Raw genomic sequence first — 25,327 nt, 5'->3', positions numbered from 1 at the left:
TTTACACAGCTGTCCTGCTGCTGCTTCTCAAATTTGTTTTTAAGGAAATATCCACTCCCTGTGGACCTCCTACAATGAACCCAAACCGGGCCTATTTGCCGATGATCATAGAGGGAAATCACCCATCTTCTTATAACTCAGAGAACAAAACTCTCTTGAAATGTCAGCCTTTTGTGCTGCTCAGCTTTCCTGGCCTTAGCTCTGCAAATATGCTGCCTTCTTCCCTGGTCCCCATCCCCTGCGAGGCGGCCAGCTCCCACGTGGATTCTGACTCAGGCTGACTCGGAGCCTGGAGCCCAGGCCTGGGGTGAGGTGGGGTGCTTCCTCCCGAGTCACCAGGCCCCTGGAGCCTGCATCCTGCGGATTTCCTCCGCCCTGCTGCCAAAGCACAGGAAACCAAGGTCAGAAGCAGCCGGTGGGCCGCCACAGCAGCCCAGGAACTCGGCCCAGCTGCGGCGGGGGCACTAGGAAGATCCTGACTTAGTAAGAATTCCTTGGCAAGAAAATTAGGAATTTACTGGAGGCAAGTAACTTCAGGAATGTTATTTATAAATAACATTATAAGCACATATTTTTTTTTCAGAGACAAGTTAAAAAAAAAACTTTCTTAGGCATGAAATTGATTCATTTTTAAAAGTTATCTGGGGGAGATTTCATTAGATATTTCCACTAATGAGATAACCAGACAAGGAAATAGCTCAACTCCCCTTTTGATAAATGTATCAAAGTTTGCCAGTCATATCTACTGCATTCACTACGGTCTGTCTGTCTGAACAGTTTTCCAAAGGACAGTTGGCTCTGCTCCTCCTGCTGAGTCCCCACGACTGCCTGCGACATGGCACCATCATCAGCAACCAGGTTGAGGGCTTCAGCAAGAAAGAATACTAGCCATGCCCGTTGTCGCTCCACGACCCTGTTCCTCAGCACGTGGCACCCATCTACGTGGCCCGCCTGTCCCTTCCACTAAAACCTGTGAGCACTGAAAGGAGCATTGTCGGCCACTACCAGCATGGACTCAAAATCTACACACTCCGCAAACCAGCTCCCCCCTTTTCCACTGTCATCACACTCCTTCACATCTTTTTTTTTTTTTTAAGATTTACTTATTTTTATTGCAAAAGCAGATTTACAGAGAGAAGGAGAGACAGAAAGATCTCCATTCACTGCTTCACTCCTCAAGTGGCCACGACAGCCGGAGCCGAGCCAATTCAAAACCAGGAATCAGGAGCTTCTTCCGGGTCTCCTACACAGGTGCAGGGTCCCAAGGCTTTGGGCCGTCCTTGACTGCTTTCCCAGGTCACAAGCAGGGAGCTGCATGGGAAGTGGGGCAGCTGGGGTATGAACCAGCACCCATATGGGATCCTGTTACACAAGGTGAGGATTTAGCTGCTGAGCCATCACGCTGGGCCCACCCTCGCGTTTTTGCATCCCTCTTAGTGAACTCGATTCCACATGCCCTCATCATGACCACTCTTTCTCGTATATAATACATTTACTAAGGGATAGAATCCACAGACTCCAATTGAATCTCCCAATTGGGTTTTGGGGGAGGGAGGCTTAAAGGCAGACATCTTTTCCTGATTTGTTTAACCACATTTCCTCCACCTGATGTTATATACAAATGTGTAGCAATCAGTGCAAAAATTGTTGTTATACTCCTCTGTTGCAGAGTGCCAGCTTCACGAGGGTGGGGACTGTTTGGTTCACTAATCCCTTTGGTGCTCTGAGAATAGTGTCTGGCACACGAACAGTACTCCAAAAATACTCAACCTCAAATTGTGCTTCTGAAAAGACACATTCATGTCATTGGAAAAGATACTAACACCCAGACGGTGTCAATGGCACCGGCATAAAGATGCACATCCACTAGGGGGCACCAGACATGCCTTTGGCACCCATCACAGTAGTTTCTAGATTGGTTTGGTTTAAATCAAAAAGTGACCCAAATGCCTCCTGCTTGTGGCCTGGGAAAGCAGTCAAGGACCGCCCAAAGCCTTGGGACCCTGCACATACCTGTGTGAGAGACCCAGAAAAAGCTCCAGGCTCCTGACTTCAGCCCTGCCATTGCGGCCACATGGGGAGTGAATCATCAGACAGAGAATCTTCCTCTCTGTGTCTCCTCCTTTCTATATATCTGACTTTCCAATAAAAATGAATAAATATATTTTTAAAGCAACACTTTAAATACCTAGTCAACATTTCTGATGAATATACTGTAAGTTGCCTAACTTAAATGCACTTAGTTCAACAATATTTTTAAATATTTACTCATTCGAATTTACCCGAAATGCAGAGCCAGAATGGATGGAGAAAGACAGAGGAAGAGAGGGAGAGAGAGAGAAGGTTTTCCATCCACTTTTTACTCCCCAATTGGCCACAAAGCCCAGGTGGGGTAAGCACTCCATCAGGTCTCTCGAGTGGATTGTGGCATCCAAACACTCGATTCGTCATCTGCGGCCCCCGAGGCGTACCAGCAGGAATCGGATTGGAGTCAGAGCAGCAGGGATCCACTAGCACTCCCACATGAGAAGCAGGCATCCCAGGCAAGTTTAACCCACTGTGTCATAGCACCCGGCATCAACGGTTCCAAAAGGACAATAACATCTAATGTCACCTTTTGGATCAACATCTTACGATTTTATAATACAGAGAAAAGTAAGCACGTGACTTTCCTGCCGATCTCTGTGCTACTTGGAGATAGATGATGGCTCCCATCTGTTGCCACCTGTCTGCTTGCAGTTGACACTGCGCTGAACACGTAACCTTGCCGAATGCTCACATTATTGGGCGGGGGGGCGGGGAGACACTGTTGTTCATTCCCATTTCACAGCTGAATAAACTGAGACTCAACAAAATAATATAAAGCAAGTTCCCAGGGATACCAGGAAAGGGATAAAAACAAGGCCAAGCGATCTTTAAACTCTCTCCCACGACTGCCTCCATCCTCTTCAATGTGCAGAGTGTGGCTCCCCTCTAGGACGCACTGCTGAAGCCCTAAGCACTGGACATCTCTGACTCTAAACCAACAATTCAGATGGGAAAGATCCTAGTTCTTAATACAAACTCATTGTTAAGTCTTTACCAAATCACCAGCACTTTTTCTTGTTTGCCCTTTCCCTACCAGTGAGGAAGCTTGCACGGCTGCCTAGTGTATATTCACGGAGCGCATGGTGGATGGGAACCTGAGCGGGGTCGGCTGTGTTGCTGTTTGTTGTCCGTGAGTTCATGGATGGCCTTGTCTGGTCTTCCGCACCTGCCAGTCCTACCTAAGCACTTTTTGCTCTCTCTGTGCTTGGTAAATCATGAGTACAATCAAGAACACTGGGTGAAAGCCAGGTGTGTAAAAAGTTTAAAAATGCAGAATATTTGAGCAAAGATCCCACGCTCCAGGATAAGCCTGCTGGAGGTTTTGCCTTTAATCCTCTCTCCACCGTGGGGATGAAATTTGGCGCACTCCGGTCCGGCTCCCACCCCAACTTCCTTCTCAAAACATGCTTTGGGCTTGGTTGGTGGTGTGTTCATCCAGAGGAAAATGACTTATTTTAAAAAACAGTAAAAACACCGCATTCCTTTGGCACAGGATGAAGATCAGCTCAGCTCTTCAGCCCTGGCTCATTGTCTATTGTTCTCCCAACACTAGACCACTACTTCCCACCGAGACTGTCAAGGCTGCCGTTAGTGCCAAGCCCGGCTGCTCATGAATATGAAGTGAAGCGCTCTGACCCAGAAAGTGGCAGGTAATTTGAAAGCAGGGAGTGAGGCGCGGGGACAGCAGGTAGAAGGAATAAGCCATCTTTGTGTTGATTCTTACTCGGAGTTTCTGCAGGTTCTCCCCGAGGCAGCATGGGCTCCCGGCAGTGTGGAAGCTGCCTGAGTTGCCTGCTGATTCCACTCGCACTCTGGAGTATAATTGTGAATGTTTTATTGTATTTCCCAAATGGACAAACTTCCTATGCGTCCAGCAATAAGCTCGCCAGCTACGTGTGGTATTTTGAAGGCATCTGTTTCTCAGGTGTCATGGTAAGTGTGACTGGGAAAACTCCGGGTTGTAAAAGGTGGAGTTGTTATTGAGAATTGCCATGTATCTAGTAAAAATCACAGTAATGGAAAGAAAGCTCTAGTCATCTTGGGGATGGCATTTGGAAGATTTATGGGGCAAGAGGCAGGAAACCCTTGAGGGTGAGGTCAGCAGCTACGTTTCTGATGAACTGCTTAGCAGTAGAGGAGATTCAACCTAATGAAACTTTGTGGACATTGATCTGTAAAAACACCACAGCCTCATGAACGCCGTGTGTCAGTCCGCGCTGTTTGGTCTCGTGATTTCTCTAGCTTGGAGGGGCGTTAGGACCTTGTGGAAAAGCAGAAACTTGGAAAGTTAGACAAAGTTGCTTCCCGCTCTAAGTTCCTGGGTCCGGAGAGCTTCGGGATGCTGCTGGATCTCTTTGAGCTTCAGCGTCCTCATTTGACAAAGATGATTCATGACATTTGCCTTCCTGGTAAATGAGAATTAAATACTGTCACGTCTATAGAGCACCAGGACAGTGAGAGACACAAAGCTAGTAGTGACTACTGAAATTACAAATATCTGTTACCAGGATTTGCTATATGATCATTAAATATTATTCCATTAAACCTCTAACAACGGAGGACTCTCTGGACAATTATTAGTGGTGATTACCCATGAATGTTTTCCTGCGGTGTGTTTGCTAAAAATACACAAAATGATAGTAAATCAGGATGGCATCTCAGAGGAAAAGATATTTCTCCTGATTGCATCATTTCTAAAAACAATGTATTGTGCATGGTGCCCTTCCTAGACAACCAGGACTATACAAGGAAATCCATAGCAATGGGTGTGTGGAGTTTGTGGCTTGCCAGTCTCTTTGGATATCTATTATACTAATTGCATAGCTATGTTGGAAATCAGTTTGCATTTAGCTGTTCCGGTAGAATAAATGAGTAAATTTGAACATATTGGTAGCCATGCTGTGGAAGTTTCCTGCATTGTAGGAGGCATTACAGATAAAGACGAAGCTTTTGGAGAAGGGTTTGGGCTAACGTAGCAAGCTCCATGAAGAGCCTTAGGCTTCTCGACTGTGTCCTTAACTCTCCTCGCACGTCCTAGGGAAAAATCCAGAACATAGCTGCAGGCACAGGTGTCTGCAGTATTTATAGTACAAACTTTTTGGTGTAGGGAGGGGCAAGTGGGAAATTTCCCCATCAATATTTTATGGTCCATATCTGCTCTAGCCGTAAATCGTGACTGTCAAGAAATCCATATTGTTTCCAGAGCTTTTGCCCTTTGCCTAAGACACCAACAAAGAGAAATAGAGTGTGATTTTTCTCACTTTGTTGGCTTGATACAGACAAAATGTTGCAAAATTTTAGCCCGAGACAGCATGAATGCATGAAGAAGTTGAACTCACTTTAAAGACATGTAGCATCGGACAGGTGCCGCGGCATAACAGACTAAGCCTCTGCCTGAGATGCATCTCATATGGGCCAAAGTTTGAGTCCCGGTTGCTCCACTTTCAGTTCTGCTCCCTTCGAGTGTGGCTAGGAAAGCAGCAAAGGATGATGGGCCAAGTGCCGGAGCCCCAGCACCAAAGAGAGTTCCTGGTTCCTGGCTTCGAGGCCATTGTAGAGAGAACCAGTAGATGGACAATTCTCTCTCACTCCTTCTCTCTCAATCACTGCAACTGTGCCTTTTAAACAAAAATAGGCAACTTTTTTTTTTTTAAGAAAAAGATGTATTTTCAGAAAAGCCTCTCATTCCCAGAGGACAGTGAATGGAGCGACTGGCAAACCACTAACTCTACCGAGCAGTTTTGCTTTGGTCTTCGCAAGGAAGCCAGTGGGAAATGCAGGTTTTGCTGCCCAGGGTGGCGTAATGTGTCTACACCCTTTGCTCCTCTTTGATTGGCTGCTGGCGATCACCAATCACAGTCAATGTAGCTTACAGGGACCAATCACTCTGTATCAAGCAACATTATCAAAATGGTACATATTGGAGCCTAGCAACCCAGCGAATTGAGTTCTCAAGCTGTTTTATGGGGAAGGACTGTCTAGTTCACACAGGTAGCCGGTGCAGAGCCAGGCCTGACCCCAGTGGGCGTGACCACTTGGGCTCACTGTCCTCCGGTTATGGGCATGCGTGTAAACCAGCGCTCTGTGGCTGACCTCTCATCTCCGCCTCCTTACAGATGCTCGTAGTGGCAGTGATTCTTCTTGTGTTGGAGAACAAAAACAGCTGTAAGTGTTGCCAGAGTGAAAACTGCAGCAAGAAATACATGGTAAGCACACCAGTACTGTGGGGCTGGCAGAGCGGGATCCAGTTTGCTGTCCAACTGCCCCCTGAAAGATGGAAATATAGACCCTGTCGTTCCCTGCCAGTGATCCCATCAGCTCGGAAGCCGAGGTCACTCCAAAAACTGGCTTCCATCTTGCTTACCTCTTTACTCTGCTAATATTCTTCCAGAAATTCTGACCGATAAAGAACATAAAATTTAGAAACTGCTTTTTCCTCACTGGTGTTCCATGAGTCTGTTTTTTCCCTCATCAATTTTATTAAAGACTAGCTGACATATAATAAATGACAACCGCTAAAAGTGTACGATTGTATGAGTTTCGACCGTTGAATCCACCAGCACAGTCAAGATGCAGAACATTTCCATAACTCTGATTTGTTTATTTATTTAGAGAGACAGACAAGATACCGAGCTCCCATCCGCTAGTTCAGTCCTCAGATACCCCCAGTGTCTGGGGACGGGCCAGCCCGGAGCTCAGTCTAGGTTTCCCAGATAGGTAGCAGGACCCAATGACTTCAGCTGCTTTCGCTTCGCAAGATGAGCTTTAGCAGGGAGTTGGAGCGAGGAGCAGGACTGAGCCATGCACCCAGGCACTCTGATGGGGGCGGCAACATTCCGAGCAGCATCCTAACCACTAGGACAAACACCCAGCACACCAGGATGGACTACGGACAGTCTTGTTGCCATTACATGGAAGTGTGTCTTCTACTTGAAAGGAACCTCACAGTGTTTGTCTTTGCCATGTGGCTTCTTCCACTCGGTATCATGATTTTTTTTCTAGACTTAGTTATGTTATTGGGTATTTGCAAGGTGCATTTCTTTTTTAATTAAAGCTTTAAAATTACTCAATCTAAAACTACAGAAACTAACAGCTGAGTTTGCTAAGTCTGTGCTCAGCAAGCACGCCTGGCTTCCCATACTGCTACCACTCTGCTCTCCCTCCTGCAGATCCTCCTCCCACCGACAAAGCTGCTGCTAGTCTTTCCATATCTACCCACTGAATGAAGCCATCATTACTCTGTGATGTACTAACCAGGAGGACCTTAACCACAAGGTCTAGTGGGTCTAGTCCTACATGTTAGCTGCCCACTGCAAGCAGCTGGGAAGAGTCATGGCTGAGTCACACCTCTAGAGTCCATGCGTCAGCCGGGCTGAGGTGCCAACCGGATGCAGACATGTCAGTATCCCCAGGAGTCCCTTCATGCTTAGCAAAGTGGCATGACCAGCTTGCCTTGACTGATGCCACCGGGAAATTAAATTAGTTGCTTAATCCTGTATACCTGCTAGAAAATGATAGGAAAATTGAAACACACTAAAGTGTATGTGTTCGCACGCGTGTGTATGCCTAACCAATTGACTCAGAAATCCCCTAATAGCTACTTATTTAATACCTGTGAAGGCCTTTCAAAACTGCCCAGGTGAAGCAATGGATTAAGGTATATTTGTAACTACAGTATTCAAGGAGTTTCTCGGAAAGGAATATATTTCCCCCTAAGCATATGATAAAACTGAATGCAATCGTCTTGCCTTAACTCGCATCTCCAGCATTGAGTGAGATGGCTGACATCTCAATGAATCTTGCTTTTTCAGAGGAGATTCTAGAGTCGAGTTCCCAGCTGATTTGTTACCTGTAGCCAAAAGGGAAGAACTGAGTTTACCAGGCATAACAGCAACATTTGCACATAAGCAGAAAAGGGAGCACTGCTCGCGCCCGGGGAACTGTTCCCATCAAAACATGTCGCGATGACTCAGCTTTCAATAGAAAGGAGACATACCATTTTTTAATGCAAAACTTCTCAATGATTAAATATCTATTTCTAATTATAAAAGGTTGGCAATTAAGTCTCATTAAAATCAAATAAAACACATGTTGCTGGACAAATGAGAATCTGCCCCAGTTTATAACTTCTGAAACTCCAGAATTACAACTGAGGTTTTCCAAGATTCACTTCCTGGTTGATGTCTGTGGTGTGAATACATTCCTCCAAATTGGGCTCTGAATGTAATCCTCTTTGTGGTAGGATCACGAGGTGCACCCTTAGGAGTGTGGCAGAAGCGCAAGAGACCCTCCCTCCTGAGATGAAGTCCCCTTTTAGGAAGCACCAAGGCATTTCCTAACACCTACTGACACATGGCATGCCCTGACTGGACACCGAATCTGTTGACACGTGGGTCCTGAACTTCCCAGCCCCGAAGACTGTGAACAATAAAACCATGTTATTTATAAATTAGCCACTCTATTTTTGTTAACAGTAACAGGAACAGATCAAGGCGCTCTTTTTCCATGTCATCTTTTGCCAAATTATTAGGTGATTATACCTGGAAAACAAATATTGACTAGATAAAGGCACTTAAAATAATAGGTAATATTTTTATTATACGTTAACTTTTGAATCAGCCTGTTATGCAGGCACTATTATCACCTGCAGTTTACAGAAAATGAAACCATGACTCAGAGAGATTCATATTCTTCATCATTTTGAAGCCTACCCCAGGAACACAATGGAATCCACTTGCCAGATTACAATTTGTGGGTTATGTGCAGGGGAGAGCTTTCAAAAGCTCATGAAAATACATTCTGAGAAAACTAGGCATGGATTTCAAAAGCTTTTTGGTGCCAAAACAAATTTGTCATTTATAAATTTCTCAATTATAAATAAGTTATATTTTCTATGAAATTTCTCAAGCTTTCTTGTCTGTATGCATACAGTGTGCTTGCCAAGTTCGCCAAATGAAGAATTCTTCATGATCTTCCCAGTGACCAATTTAAGAGTCTGCTTGATAAACAAGGATCTCAATATTTTCAAAACATCCTTGTTCCTTTTTCAGACTTGGTGTGCAGCAGTAATCTACTGTTTATATCACACCACGGACCACCAGCATGAGAGCAGTTCTGCAGAGGCTCATCCTGGCCATGTCACTGGGGGTCTGGGGCAGGGCAAGTTCTGGTGATTCAGGCACTTTTGGTGCAGAAAGCAAAGTGTGCCAAGAATAATGGGAGTAGATCAAAGGGCACAGGAGTTCCCCTGGAGGGACTCTGCCCACCTACCAAATTCACATCTGAGCAATTAGAGGAAGAACAGCAGCTATGGGATGCAGCACATTGTAAACAGTCCATGAGTCAGAGGGAGACAGGAAAATGGGAATGAAAGCAAATGGGAAACACAAGCTCTTCCGAGCCATGACGTTAGCATGCAGGGAAGAGAGAATTGTTGAGAGCGGTACTTGGTAAACAGAACATGGCACGCCCTCAAAGCATTGCCTCACCAATGATTATTAATGGCATCTTGCCACAAAAGAGAGCTTGAAGGGCATCCTTAACCCTTTCCAGTAACAAATAAATCTTAAAAAAAAAAAAATAGCAGGTCTCTCATAACTATGTACAAGTTAGTGGGCCATAGTCTCTCTTTACTACATTTCTGTGAGAGGTAATCATTATTTTGATATCAACATTCTAGAAAAAAGGGAAAAACAATAACCAATGACCTAGTTGCTTTTATGTGATGCCAAACAAAATGTCACTCCAAAGCTTATTTTTTGAGACCAGATAGGTTTGGATTAAATGTTCTATTTGATGGTACATACAATAGGCACGGATAACTGGAGAACAGTACCTACTAGGTCATTTGTCCGTAAGATCTCCTCATTTCATTCTGAGTTATTTCTTCTGCATTTCATTTAGGCACTGCTGTCAATCATCTTCTCTGCCCTTGGAATTGCCTCCTCGGGATATTGCCTGGTCATATCTGCTTTGGGTCTTGTCCAGGGCCCATACTGCCGCACCATTGATGGTTGGGAGTATGCCTTTGAAAGCACCAGAGGACGGTAAGGAATAATGCTTCAGACCAATTCGCTCAGCGGGTGGGAGTCCCTGGCCCTAGGCTTAAGGTAGCTTTTCATTATCTCTGTGGGGCTCCAGGTAGCCCCCCTAAGTACACAATTTTCCCATTGGTTTCCTAATACCCAGATCAATTTGTCCCTGCAAATATTTTGCCTGGACAATTTTTTCCTCCATTTTTTTAATGCTATATCTATTGAATGTTTTGAAGTTGTCATAATGATGTTCAAAACAAAGTTTTTTTTATATATATATTGTAGATTAGGGCTTTCTAGTTAATATGGTCCGACAACTGTTGGAGCTTATCAGGAAGCAGGCTGCAGGGTGGGTCCCAGCAATTGTCTTTTTTCACGGCCAGACAAGACCTGTGCTCTGTTACAAGCCTGTGCAAGGCTGGGCTGGGAGGAGCCTCTGGTGGTCCCATTAGGGGATGCACAGCAAAGATACCAACACAGCACTACAAGCGGGCCAGGGTAGCAGGGAACTGTAGTGTGAGATGCAAGAATGTGACGAGGCGCAGGCATTTGTGAAAACAGCCAGGTGCTTACAGGTTCTTAGCTTGTGCTAAAGAAGGGTCTAGAGAGCCGTCCTTGCTCAAGATACTGCTAACTTAGTCAACCTGGCTTCCGGGGTGCCTCACACTGGGCTTTCTGGGCCTCCAGCGCTTGTAGAGGCAGCCCAGCCAGTAGCAGGGCCCAGAAGGAGATGCAGAAGAGGCCCACTGACTTGCTCCTTGCTCTACGGTATGCTCAGAACACAAAGGAAGTAAGCTTAGGGAAGATCTGTACCAGTCCCTGCAAATAACATTTTGTTCCCAGTACCTCGGTTAGTAGCTCTGTTGTGGAAAGCCCACATCTACCTGAGGTGTTAAGTTGTGTTTATCAATTATTCTTGTGAGCGTGTATCCATCACTTCCTATTAAGCACCTGCTACCTCGGTCCTGGGCTAGGTGCTGAAGAATCAGAGATGTGTAACACAAATTCCCTGTCCTTGAGCAATGCATGTGGACATGACAGAAAGTTCTACTGAGATGCTTATCTTGTGGGGATGTTACTTTTGGAGCACAGATCTTCGCTGCTTGGTGGTTCTGGACTTAAGTTCCCTCTTTCCTAATTGTAAGCTGTTTGACCTCGGACAAACACATGGATGTTTCTGGGAATAATGAGCATCTCTACCTCCCAGAATGGAGAACATACTGGAAGTATTACACCAACTAGATGGAATGAATCTTCGCAGCACCCCTGTTTGGTCATTAGCGTTATCACCCTACACACTCCCTTATACAACAGGACATTCTTCACCTGTCAGCTGACCAGAGGTGAGGGATCGGTGAGCATCCTGAGCCAGTTTCCCTCCACAAATATCTGTTGATCTTTAAAAAGCCTTAGAGGTGGCCACTCGCGGATGTCTATACCGCACTCAGAGCTGATAAGGATGTGTGAATACAAGTCGAATGGTACCTGGTGAGGTAGACCTATGGGAGACCTGTGGTTAAAGATGCGGGAGAATGGAGCGAGGCTGTATCAAGTTCCTTACTACTCTGCTGATGAACCGAAGAATACACAGGACCATCGCCTGGGAGAGCAAGAGAAACCGAGCCCAGTTGTTTCTGAGTCGGGGTGATGCGTACAGGGCTGGCACCTGCTCGCTTTGCTTGCCTAGTGGCCGAGGCCAAGTCCAGTGAGAAACTGCAAGAAACACCACTTCTGTGTTGTCCTTCATGGACCCAGAAGCACCAAACATGCTCTTCGGACAGTCACAGTGACCTTGTGGAAAGGCACTTTCATCCCAGTATGCAGGACAGGCTCTGGAGGCAGAAGCAGTTCAAGTCTCTCGCTCAAGACCCTCTGGACCCTGGGGGTTCTGACTCTAGACTTCAGGACCTTTACAACTCGACCACGAATCGGTCAGACTGATTCAGTGTGGCTTGAAGACTGTCTGGGAGGTGACTTACTCCCCACACTCCTGTGCAGAACTAGGCTGCTCGAGATGTTCCATCTGTCATACTCTCATCATCGAATCCGCCTCTTCTTCTCAGTGGTGGACCGTGAGGTTCTAAGCAGAGGTTCTCAGGATGTGGCCCAGAGAATGGCAGCAGTGTCACCTGGGAAGTTGGGATTGCCAAGGCTGGAGCCTCACCTGGGTTCCCTGAACTGAAAGTTCTCGGGTGAAGCCTTGCAAACCGCCCCAGAGTTAGACAACAGCTGCTCGGAGGGCTTTGGGATAGAGTCAAGGAATTTCTGGAGGAATTTCTCTTTGTTATTTTGCCGTGTGTGTGTGTGTGTGTGTGTGTGTGTGTGTGTGTGTGTGTGTTTCTGTACTAGCTCAGCTTCACTTCTGGTAGTCATGTCCCACTCTGGAATCCTGGAGAATGACCTCTCTGTGCCTCTTTAGCTTTTGTCACATGCTGCCTTTCATTGCTATGAAACTCCTGAATGGGAATCTTGCCTCCCAATTGAATTGGACTTGTCTCAAAGGCAGGTACAACATTTACACTGAATTAACTACCTAGCTCAGTGCTATCAATATAGTATCTGTTATTGTATATTGTTTAATAAATATATTAAACACAAGTTGATATTATATTATTAAATGATTACTAAGTATTAAATAAATTACTATAAAATAAATGGTTAAATCACCGTTAAGTGTATTATTGCTATAAATTAACTAAATAGTTACATATTAATGTGATTGAAATATATATTAAACACAGTTAATATTACCATATATTTTAAACATACGCTAAATTCCTGAACATAAAAATACGTATAAACTTGCTTGAAACAAGTATATTGACTTGGCCATGGGTCTTTTTTTTTTTTTTTTTTGAAGCTTCTTTTTCAAACTTACTTATTTTTTACTGATTTCAAAGGCAGAGAGAGACAGAAAAGGCGAGATCTTCTGATTCACTCCTCAGAAGCACGCACTAGCTTCGGCTGGGCCAGGCCAGAGCCAAGAGGCAGATCTCCCACATGGGTGTCAGGATGCACGTATATCAGCCATCACCTGCTGCGTTGCTTCCAGGATCCACACTAACAGAACCAGAGCCAGGCCTCAAACCCAGGCCCACTGGTATCACACCCCTGTACCCGACGTCCCTTTGTCACGGAGCTCAGACGTCTAGCCCTTTCTTGTGGGTCTCTTGAGCCATTTCCCTTCTCTCTTTCAGCTTCCTTATAGATCCCAGCGTGTGGATAGAGTGCCTGGAACCTGTACATGTGGTGGAATGGAACATCATTTTATTTTCCATCCTTATAGCCCTCAGTGGGCTGCAAGTGATCATCTGCCTCATCAGAGTGGTCATGCAGCTCTCTAAGATGCTGTGCAGCACTTACTCAGTCATCATTCAGGTAACAGAGCCCCGCTGGCACCTGGGCCTTCTCCACCTGAGCCGCAAAGCCCAGGATTCCATGGGTCTTGTTGGAAAGTCTCTAGGATGCCAGTCTCCCAACCCTACCGCCACTTCTGCTGCCCTCACTTGTATTCCGGTGCTGATAGCTCAGTTTCTTACCTCATGTTCCTATGTGTCTGTTGGCTTGCCTTAAGGACTGAGTCTACTCGATGACAGTAAAATCTACAACCCATGTTGAAAAGTAAAGATAGCTGTCTAGTGTTCCTTGGAGATATATTCCCCCAAACAGAGAAGCTTTACAATTTATTAAAAATTTTCCTGTCCGTAAGATAATCTAAGACTCAGAACCTTATCTCATTGAATTTCTCTTTTTGAATGTTGTTGCCTTGTGTAAATAAAACTTCTTTGGGCTAAATGTGTTAGTGAGTGCTTTTCAACAAGAGAGTTATGAGAGAGTTTCAGAAAGCTAATGCGTAAATCAAAGTAAAACATACACTTTTTTATTAGAAAAATTGAAATTCATGGATAGCTTCTTCATAATATACGTGTACTAAGAACTTTTGAAAGATGTTTCATGTCTTTATTTTGTTGAAAATACTTCTATTTCATTTGCTAAAAGCACATAATCTTCGTTTAATTATTGTTGAATTTGGTAAACCTATTTAACCAGTCCAGAGTGAAGAGAAATTATGAATGACACATCTTCTGATGTATCTACAGTACACAGTGTACGATGCCTTTCTGAGCAGCTTTAAATAGGTATTTTCTTGCTTTATATTGTTCTGACTAGGAAATACAAATGTAAGTCGTTAGATTATTATCAACCCAAACACATTTATCACTTAACTTATGGTGCTTTTCCTTTTTTCTACAGCCTAGAATTATCTAAATAAAGACAATTGTGTCTGCGATCAAGATATGGACATCAATCCAAGTCATACCCACTGCAGAGGCTCAAGGGAAATATTTGCATGATCGCTGTTTTTTGCATTTCATGTTTTTTATTCCCATTTGTGAACTTTACAGTCCTCGGTGCATGGGACAATGGTGCCACCCTTCCATTTAGAACTTTTTTCAAAGCAACATGTGTTAGAAGGCTTGGAAATACTTACATCCTTCAGGCAAAGAAATCTGTTTCCAAGAATCTATTCTATGGAAAGAAATAAGATTACAAGAGAACACTCAATGCAAATGTGTATTTTATAATAGTGTTTAACATTCTAGAAAATGAACAGTATCTGAAATTTTGAAAAATTTGGCAGAATGAAGTAAATTAACTTGTAAAATCATGCAGTCATTATAAATAATATTTTCAAGGTTATGAGGAATAGTACATCAAAAGCAGGTTACAAATGTATGTTTTTAGTACACACATGACTACTTATAATGAATAAATCACTAAATAATAAAAATTTAGGATAAAATCAAGGCAGAAATACACTGAAACATCAATTGTTGTTGGAATCTTGATTGACTTTCTTCCTACTTTTCTATGTTTTCCAAGTTTTCTTTTTTGAATATGTCTACTATAAATATTTAAGATGACACATTTATAATTCAAAAATTTACCATTTTCCCAATCTTGAATTTAATACTCTTTCCACATTTCCCGATGTTGAGTATGGGCAAACATCATGGATCTGTCCTCTGGTCAATGTTTAACACAGAAAGAAGTGAGACAGATAAGCCACTTGAATTGCTAGAATAAAGTAAATGTCATTTAAACACTAAGCATCTTCCAGTCCTGTTTGTGAAATTCCGTCTAGGCAGTTTAACACCACAGGAAAGGCGAGTCTGTGTGTGGTAGGATCCTGCCCTGCCCTTTCTGGAGACAGTCAGCCTCCCATTTCTCAGCGTGGTGTCGGTAATCTTGAGAAGGTATCAATGGGTTTTTCCTAGCTTTGTAAATTGAACGCCCACCTTATTCATTTCAGTCTTTCTTAAGCATTTCAGTGCCTTGCATTTTTCTTTTTTATCTATTTATTTGAAAATCAGAGTTCTAGAGAGTCCAGGAAAAAGAGAGAGATCTCCAATCTTCTGGGCCAGCTCGAAGCCAGGAGCTTCTGGCTCTGGACCATTTTCCACTGCTTTCCTAGGCACATTAGCAGGGAGCAGGATCAGAAGGGGAGCGGCCAGGATCCGACAGAGGATCCCAAAGGGGGTGTTGGCATCAAAGGCAACAGCTTGATGCATTACATCACAATGCCAGCCAGGGTCTTCTGTCACGTATTCTGCATACTTTGAAATATTTGATTTTCCATATTATTTTATTACATTTTCTGGTGTTAATTATGATTCTTTTTTGATCCATGAAATTTAAATGCGCTTTTTAAAAATCCCCTAACATATTTTTTTATTCCTTTCTAATTTGTGTTGTGATCATAGAAAATGGTCTTTATAGTTATGAGATCTTGAAAATTGTTAATGCTTGTTTTATAGTTAGTTTTTGGAAATGTTTTATGTGCTTTAAAAGCATGTGTTTTCTCCAAGTATTAGGTACAGGAGTGTGTTATGTTCATTAGGGAAAATTATGAACTTTGCTATTCAGATACTCAGTGTTTTTGCTTTGGGGTTGTTTGCTTGGTCTAGGCTGCTGCTAGGATTAAACAAGCAGTATGCACACATAGATGCATTAATATGCACACTAATTTGTGTGCGAATATGCTTCTATTATTATTTTGTTTATATATCAGAAAAGTCTTTGGCACATGTATATTAAAAATAGCCTTCAGCATAGTGGTATGAAGATGGATTCTAGTCAGGTTGCTCAGGTTAAATCCAGCTGTGTAACCTTGGTCAAGTTCAATTTTAACCTCTCTGTCCCAATAGGGTTAAGTGGGTTAGTACATGCAAAGCCTGCAGAACTGGGAGGATGTGAGTCGGGACCCAGCTGCTATGGAGTCAGAGGGCCACATAGCAACAAAAGGCGGTGGAGGAAGGTCTTGGGGTCAAAAGGCAGCCTAGGGCCAGAGGATCAGCCAGGGAAGGTGATGAAATAAGTGGTTGGGTCGGCTAGGCAAGGCAAAGAGCACCGGAGGCCAGCACTTCCCCACTGCCTCTCGTCAGGATTAAGCCTGCAAAGACTCAGAGACTTAACACCCAGGTTTCCAAAATCCCAGCCTATGCCTTCCCACCTCCGCTCCCCTAGCGAGCCCTAAGGAAGAGGAACAACTCAGGTTGCCTTAGGAAACACACAGAAATTCCCACCAGCTCTTGCTGCCTCCTGATCAGTGAGATGAAGTTGGGGATCAAGGGTGAGACTTCACTGCTGGGGGAACGGGGATAACTGGCGGGAAACTGACAAGGGGCCACAGTTCCGCGTGTTGTTACCAGCAAAGCTGGGCGGATTTCTTCCTCAGCTTAGTATAGAAAGTAAGAGCCAGGAATCAGTTGCAGGCACAGAAGTTTTACTTGCAGAGCGACCAGGTGAATGGGAAAGAAGGAACGGTTCCGCGAGGGAGCTGGAAGATGGAGCGCCTCTTCAAAGGAGAGATACTGAGGTTTTCAGAATCTCAGAGCTTTTAGCATTCCTTGACTCCTTGTCTGGGTGGGAACCTGTGAGAGATTCCTCACTGCTGATCTCTCTACCAATTAGAAAATGACTGAGCAGTTCCCGTACTGCCCACTTGAAAGTGTGGTTTCCTGGGTAAGGTTTTAGTGGGCGTGGATGGTCTTAGGTGTGATGTTAGATGGGCAGGGTGAGATGCACAAACCAGGCCACAAGCTTCTTTTTACTGAAGAAAGCAGTGGATGAGGTGCCTGGCCAGTGTCTGGTCAGTGTCTTAATACAGAAAACACAGAAAATACAAAAACACAGATGCTTTTCTGTATTAAGAAAACATTGACACACACACCTAATTGTTGGCTGTCCAAAATCACAGTAAACTTGCAGTAGAGTTATTTTTTTAAATATGCAGGACCATAAACATGATGAGATTTGGAGAGGAGATAATCATAGTAAAATTCGAAAAGCTCTCTTAGCAAGCAGTGGCTAATAACTGGCTCCAGTGCGTTGCCCAGGTGGGACACAAGGGCAGTTCTGGCTCATGCCTTCTGCCTGGCCCACTGCCAGGTTGTTGGGGTGTAACCAGCAGACACAATATCTCTCTCCCTTCTTGTTTCTCTCTCTCCCTTCCTCCCTAGCTCCCTCTGTCTCCCTTCGTCACCTTTGCTTTTCATACAGTTGAATATAAATATTATTTTTTTAACACAGGAAGCTGCAAACCACCATAGTGAAAGGTAACGGACAGAGCCAACTCAATAACCTGAAAACCCTGAGCTGAAAGAGTCCCAAGTCCACAGCGCCCAATCCCTCTGAGCTGACAATAAAGGAGGACCCTAGAACCAGGAGAGACTTGAGAGTCCCTGCACCCCTTCTTCTCTGAGAAGTGGCAGACTTGAGAAAGTTCATTTGCCATAGAGGACAACATTGAAGGTTTCTAGGTTTTGGAAAACTAGATTCACGAAAGGTGCAGGTGTTAGAAGCTGATCAGATGAAGCAACTGGGTGTCCCTGGAGGTGAAGGTCCCCTTAAGCCGCTCATATCTCAGAATGCTGGAGCACCCCCAGGCAGAACTGCAGCTTTCCAGCTGAGACTCATAGGAATGCATAGCGATTGATTGCAGTTGCTGAATACTGCTCCCAGCCTGGAGCCTCGCCTCCCCAAGCCACCATGTCCTAAAGTTTGGAAGCTGTGATTACATTATCATGAAACGGACTTTACCCAGTGTGGTCAAGTTATGGCTAAGGAAGTGGGGAGAGTGTCCTGGGTTACCCAAGGCGATTGTAAGTGAGGCAAGCGTGATTAGATCTGGGGAGAGAAGATGGGAGGACAAAGGCAGGAGTCAGAGATGTGACACTTCTGGCTTTGAAGCTGGTGGAAGGCACACATACCAAGGACTGTAGCTAGCTTTGGGAAGCTAAAAGGGGGAGGAAAGATTCATGAGCATCCCTAGAAGAAATATGGGCCTGCCCACACCTGTACTCCTTTAGAAATGTAGAAAAATGTGTGCTGGGGCCCGGCACAGTGGCCTAACAGCTAAAGCCTCACTTTGAACGTCCCGGGATCCCATATGGGCGCTGGTTCTAATCCCGGCAGCTCCACTTTCCATCCAGCTCCCTGCCTGTGGCCTGTGAAAGCAGTCGAGGATGGCCCAAAGCCTTGGGACCCTGCACCTACCTGTGTGAGAGACCCAGAAAAAGCTCCAGGTTCCTGGCTTTGGATGGGCACAGCACCGGCCATTGCGGTCACTTGGGGAGTGAACCATCAGATGGAAGATCTTCCTCTCTGTCTCTCCTCTCTGTATATCTGACTTTGCAATAAAAATAAGTAAATCTTAAAAAAAAAAAAGAAAGAAATTTGTGATGTTGTAGATCACTAGATTCATGGTGATTCATCACAGATGCCATAAAAAAAAGAAACTAAAATATTGACACTTGGGTTCCCTCAGGAAGTGGTTCACCCAATTTATACAACAGTGAAGTTCAGAGTTCATTGGCCCCACCTCACTCAGTTCCCAACCAGCCTTTTCCTCCATACATATTCATGAGCAGCCAGACAAGGTGCCAGAACTCTAACAGAAGTCTTTCAAGAAGAATATAAAATAAAAAACAGCTTTCAAAACTCTGTGTGATGAGAAAAGTCTTAAAGGCAAGAGAATCTAAACCGTAGTGAATCTAGAGAAATGAGCAGACAGTCTGTTTCTGAAATGAGCTGAGAAAGCTGTGGAAGAAAGGACATTCATGGAACAGCAACTGAAAAAATGATCAGGAATCTTATTAGATGTAACATTAGGATCTTATTAATACTAAGAGCATAAATGGAAAAGTCAACAGAAGATTTCAACAATGAAATGAATCACCTAGTGGCTACAGCCAAAAGAGATTAAAAAAAAAAATGAAACAAAATCTAAGAAAACTAAGGAACCAGTCAGTCCAGGTAACACAACCTCAAATAACAGAAATTTCTGGAACAGAAACAGCGGAGAATTAGAGGATGTGAATCATTGCTTCACCACTGTGGGGTGAAAGGAGTTAGTTGATAAGCTGATAAGTTAGTTGATAAGCTAGTTGATAAGCTTCCAGAAAACCAAAGAACAGATCACGTAGAAGGTGTGTGGTATCAGGTTGGCTTCCGGCTTCTGAAAAGCTATCCTGAACAGAGTGTAGACCACGCCTTTAAGCTCTGAAGGAGGTTATTTCCATGACGTGGACACTTTCTGATGAGCAGATGCTCAGAAGACCCCCTTACCCAGAAGCCGCTGAATGGAGGATATGTTCCACTAACATGAGACAATTGTTATTCCTCCAGAAGGAGAAAGAAATGGGGTTCAGAAAGCAGGAAATCAAACACTGGAGAGAGGGGAGGGAATACCCCAGAAAGGGAAACACTCGGGCATGGACTTGCAGCCAGCAGGCCAGGTGAGTGCAGTGACTCAAGACACACGTGCCAAGGGCAGACCTTATCAAGAGCCCTGAGCTCTTGCACCATCTTTACAAGCTTTGAACAGGCTTCTTGGGAGAGAGTCTGCGGGTGTGTTCTGCCATGATCACGCGCCACTGCTTTCCTCTCTGTGCTGTCTGGAGCAGCTAAGGATGCTGGTGTCGCTCATGTCCTCTCTGCCTATGCCTGACAGGGGCAGGTGGACCCTTGGAGCTTGAGAGTAGGGTAGATGGGGATGGGTATTTGGCAGGGTGATTGGGACACTCCCAATCTATATCAGATGCAAGACCCAGCTCCTCTTCTGACTCCAGCTTCCCGCTCAAGCTGCCCTCTGGAAGGCAGTTGGTGATGGCTTGAGCTTTTCAATCTCTACCAAATATATAGAAATCTGGTTTGAGTTACTAACTCTTGGCTTTGGCTTGGCCTGGCCCTGGCTGTTACAAGCATTTACAGAACCAGCAGATAATGTGTATATATGTAAGTGTCAATCTATTAGTCTTTCCACTATGTGTCTTTCTGCTTTACAAATCAAAGCAAATAAATATCAAAAACAGAGAAGACACAGTAGCTTAATGTTGCCTGGCAAATTCTTGCTGGACACTGGTACCAGGCCTGCTTGAAACAGCTGAAACTTGACCTGACATAGGTGAACCCTGGGCTTAGCAGGGGTCACCCCTGACTTTCTGAACCCGCTGGTTACTGGCGCTAGACTATGAGCTGCAGACAATCCACCTTATTTTGCCCCAGAAACCTTCATCAAACAGTAGCACTGTTTCCTTTTGCTCACACACGTAGGTTTATACCGCCTCCCCCCCACCCCCCATTCTCTGTTTCTTCAGAAATAAGCAGCACATTAATTAGGTTTGAAAATACTGGTGGTAAAAAAAAGGATACAGATGATAACAATTTACATTCCAGGCGATGATTCATGTTCACCAAGGTGGGGGCCAGCCTCATTCCATCAGTGCTTGGATGTTTAGCTATCACTTTGCGAAGTGTCTTGAGACACTCTAGCATCTGGATAGCCTCAAGCCCAACAGCCCAGAAACTGGCAAGAATACAAGATCTTGGGACCTCCTGCACTTTCTCCACAATTTGAAAGCATCCTTGTGTAACTCAGATCTGGTCCTATATGTCCCTTTGTCTGTCCTAAAATGTTTGCGTACCTGTGAGAACCCTCGTTGTGGTAGTTTGTAATCTATTATCTAGGCCCTAATGACGGTGAAGTTTGGCACTTCCATTTTTAAAATTAATTTATTTATTTGAAAGGCAGTTACAGAGCCCGAGAGATCTTCATCCACTAGTTCACTCCACAAATAGCCACAAACCAGGAACTGGGCGCTTCATCCAGTCATTTAGGTCATCTTCCACTGCTTTCCCAGCTGCATTAGCAAAGACCCGGATTGCAAGTGGAGCAGCTGGGACTCAAACCTGTGCCCTTACAGGATGTTGGCATCACATACTGTAGTTTAACACACTTTGCTACAACATGGTCCCATCAGTGACTCTAACCATGTTGGAAGGAACCACTTTGTTTCTCCAGACAAACTGGGGATCCTGACATTCTTAAGAACATTACATCTAACTCCTGAGCGCCCTGTTCTACTTGTCTTCAGCAGGATTCTGGATCTCTATTTTCCAGTACCATACCTTGTATGGATAAAACAGAAGCGTCCATGGCAGTTGAACGTATTTGGGCTTGTTTGCACAGGTTGCTTAGGTCTTCTTTGTAGACCGAAGACATTAACCCTTGTTGAACGAGCAGTATTGAGTGTCCACATGAAGCTCTTCTTAAAGAGCCTAGAAAAATGGACCATAGGGGTAACAGCCCATGGATTCAACCTCCTGTTCAGATGCTTGTACCCCTTTTCCCCTTATCCAAATACCTGGGCTCACTGCCCAGCTGCTGAGAACAGCTCCTAGACCCTGGGAGGCACTGGGAATGGTTCAAGTACTTGAACTCCTGCCAGCTCTGTAGGTGAACTACACTGGGTTTCCTGGCCTTGGCTCTGGCCTCAGCCCAGTTCAAACAATTGTGGACATCAAAGGGAGTAAACCAACACACAGGAGCTCTGTGTCTGTCTTACTTTGTCTCTGTCTCTTTCACAAATGCACAAGGCTTTTTTGAAAAAAGGTGATCCTAGAAATGAGGAGCCTGAAAAATTAACCCCATGGAAGCTTTATCCCAGGGGCAGGGTGGGACCCACATACTCCTACAGCTCGGGGGGTTCACCCCTTTCCTCACTCACGCCCCTACTCCCTCGCTGTCTTTCTGTGGTCCTGTCCCCCATAAACTGCTTGTGGCCACAGCCTTGTCTCAGAGACTGCTCTTTCAAAGGATCCAAGCTCAACACATCCCCAGGAGAGGCATGCACTGATTCTGTGTGCCTGCCGTGGGATGTGATGGGAAGGACACAACAGGATTAACTGCGCACTTTTTCCCCCTGAGGAATGTGGGTTTTCTAAGTGGGGTTCTTAAAGACTGTGCAAGTGTGGGCTCCACCTCCCAAGGCTGTGGCCTCAGGAGTTAACCACTGTCATGCTAGTCCACCCACAATCTCTTACAATTTATTAAAAGTCACTAGTTACATGGTCTTACCAATATAGGCTCCAGTGGCTTCTATGATGGATATGCCTACGTCTCGTAGGTTTGTAGAGATGATTATTAATTTAGATTTAAAGATGATACTTTGTCCTACAAACCCCATTCTCTGATGGGCCCAACTGACTGACAGTTTATCCAGTTTTTCTTGTAAGAATGGGCATGATAATGTCAAACTCTTTATGTGTAGCAGCTAAAATTGGATCTCTTAAGACTCAGGACTGTTTAGGCACCTTGAGTTTGCCCTGTTAGACTCTGGCTGCTCCAAGTGTGGTACATGGACCTGCACCCTTGGCATCCCTTGACAGCCAGTGCAGAAATGCAAAATTTCAGACCCCACCCAGAGCTACCAGAATCCAAATTAGCATTTTCAAAGAAACCCAGAGGGTTGGCATCATGGCACAGAGGGTTAAGCCATCATCTGACATGCCAGCAGCCCATGTGGGCACCGGTTGCAGAGCCAGCTGCTCTACGTCCAATCCAGCTTCCTGCTGAGGCCCTTAGCAAGTCAGCAGAAAATAGCCCAAGTGTTTGGATTCCTGAACCCACACAGGAGACCAGGATGGAGTTCCGGGTTCCTGGCTTCAGCCTGTTACAGCAATTTTGGGATTGAACCAGCAAAGAGAATCTCCATTCTCTCCCCCACTTTCTTTCTCTGTAACTGACATTTAGATAAATAGAAATAAATCTTTTAAAATATTTCAAACACTAAAAAAATAAAAAGTTCCCCAGATGACTGCGCATTAACATTGGAGAAGTGTTGTCTTTATCAACTAAGCGGGAATCTTGAATAAATCATATGCCATCCTGGAGTCTGGACATAGGAAGTGAGAGCCAAGCTGGAGACATACATTTCTGTTTTGTTTGAAACAGGTTTCCTAAGCCACATCGTGGACTTTAGTGTTTGTGTACTCCAACTAACCCACTCAGTTACTCGGACGGATGTCACTGTCTTTTGCATGGACAGAGAGCAAATGTGATGAAACACTTTAGCTGATCTCAGAAAGAGGGATTTAGGAGAGTCTTAGAGGGTCACCCCTTGTGTAAGGGGGCGTTGGGAGATGTTTAAGCAAGCCAGGCTTTGCTCAGAGTGGAATGCAGGGAGGGCGAGAGAGTGGATTCTACCACTCAGTACCGTAATGAACAGAATCTAAAGGCAAGAGAAACGAGGCAAAGCTAAAGCTGTAATTAGCGGAGAGGTGGCAGTCGATTAGAGCAGTGAGTTAGAGTATGCCTGGTCGGTTTTGAAGTCGGGATAATTAGATGAAACTAAATTTGTTCTGAGGATGCCTCTGTCCATGAATCATCACGGGACAAATCGCAACCTTAGAACTTACACCACCCTAAAGCTGAACTGAGTCTGACCCAATCAGAGCGGCTGCTCCTGCCCATTGCAGGATCCAGCTTCAAACCATGTCCAAATCAGACAACCCCAGAGCCAATCGAGCATTTTTGCACCTTATTTTCATTTTCTGTACTTAGTTTTTGCTTTCCATCTGTAAATGCTGTTCAGCGCCATTGCACACCAAAGCCCCCTGAATCTGTTCTGAGGTCTAAGCAATTCAGGAACGACTCTTTGCTCAATGAAACTCTGCTGAAATTATTTTATCTGAAGCGTTTCTTTTATTTATTTATTTTTTTAACCAGGACAGTAAATTTGCAGTCCATCATGGTCACACGGTGGGGCTCTCTGATGTTGATGCTCTGAGAATTGATGCCCAAGATAATACCAGCTGGCTCTTGGTTAGCAGCGGCTGCTGTTTTCCTGTCTCAGGATCTTCCCATCGGTCTCTTCTGTACTTACTTTTGTAGGCCTCTAGTCCCTCCTGAAGACAACCCATTAATGTGATGTATGTATCTTGCAATGTATGTATCTTTAACACGTGAAGGGCCCAGGGCTCTAGCCCAAGTGGGCCTAGCTGCCTCAGTTACTAGCTATTCTATTTAAATTCTTTCCATCTGGTTGATAGTTTTTTTATTGAGCTGCTTTGCCTACAAAGGCAATTGTAGGGCTTTGAGACCTGGGTTTAAATACTGACAATAGTAGTTTTAGCAAGCTCTTGAAGACCTCCTAGTCTTAGTTTCTTCACCTATGAAAACTGTTTAAAAACCTCCATTTCAGGGTTGATGACACAATTAAAGCCAACATTTAGGAAGTGGCTAGCAAAGAGCTAACATGCAATATACAATGGTTATTTGTGAAATATTAGAAAGAACAGAAATTGACCTCACAGTTTCTGATTTTTCTCATATAGTTTTCAAACTCCTCACCCTTCTACATCGCAGAGATCGCATAGTTCTGCCTTGTTGGGAGACACCATTAAAGCCGTCTATTCCAAGCAAAATTTAGTATTTGTTGATAACACAGCAATACACACATTTAAACACTGAAGCCAATTAGTAAGATAGTTGGGGGCACAATGGTTTAATTGGCTAATCCTCTGCCTGTAAGCACCAGCATTCCATACGGACTCAGGTATGTCCCCGCTGCTCTTCTCCCATCCAGTCCCTGCTTATGACGTAGGAAAGCAGACAAGGATGGCCCAAAGCCTTGGGATCCTGTACCCACATGGGAGACCCAGAGGAGGGTCCGGACTCCTGGCTTCAGCTGGGCTCAGCTTCAGCTGTTGTGGCTATCTTGGGAGTGAATTAGCAGATGGAACTTCTTCCTTTCCGTCTCTCTTCCTCTCTGTATATTCTACCTTCTGACAAAAATAAATGAATCTTTTTTTAAAAAATCCTTATTAAAAAAAAAAACAGTTCTAGGGGGTGGGGCAGAGTG

General features: G+C 44.5%; 1 protein-coding gene across 1 annotated transcript; it reads left to right on the top strand.

The window, feature by feature from the left end:
* Positions 1-3,842: 3,842 nt before the first annotated feature.
* Positions 3,843-24,842, top strand: TM4SF18 (transmembrane 4 L six family member 18). The gene is made up of 5 exons (XM_040974897.1): positions 3,843-4,020; positions 6,204-6,293; positions 9,991-10,133; positions 13,319-13,499; positions 24,801-24,842. The coding sequence occupies exons 1-5, from the start codon at positions 3,844-3,846 to the stop codon at positions 24,840-24,842; spliced, it is 633 nt and encodes a 210-aa protein (XP_040830831.1). The 5' UTR covers position 3,843.
* The last annotated feature ends 485 nt before the right edge of the window (positions 24,843-25,327 follow it).

This window comes from Ochotona curzoniae, unplaced genomic scaffold (genome assembly GCF_017591425.1).
Source record: "Ochotona curzoniae isolate NIBS_2020 unplaced genomic scaffold, NIBS_Ocur_1.0 contig_2599, whole genome shotgun sequence".
Classification (NCBI taxonomy): Eukaryota; Metazoa; Chordata; class Mammalia; order Lagomorpha; family Ochotonidae; genus Ochotona; species Ochotona curzoniae.
Note: the sequence above shows the minus strand (reverse complement) of the source record. Positions and strands in the feature narration are given on the sequence as shown.

Excerpts from the sequence above, each read along its gene's own strand:
- TM4SF18 (XM_040974897.1), top strand. The coding sequence starts at position 3,844 with ATGGGCTCCCGGCAGTGTGGAAGCTGCCTGAGTTGCCTGCTGATTCCA. Across the intron at positions 10,134-13,318 it reads TTTGAAAGCACCAGAGGACG|CTTCCTTATAGATCCCAGCG; the intron begins GTAAGGAATAAT and ends TCTCTCTTTCAG. Across the intron at positions 13,500-24,800 it reads CTTACTCAGTCATCATTCAG|TTTTCAAACTCCTCACCCTT; the intron begins GTAACAGAGCCC and ends TTTCTCATATAG.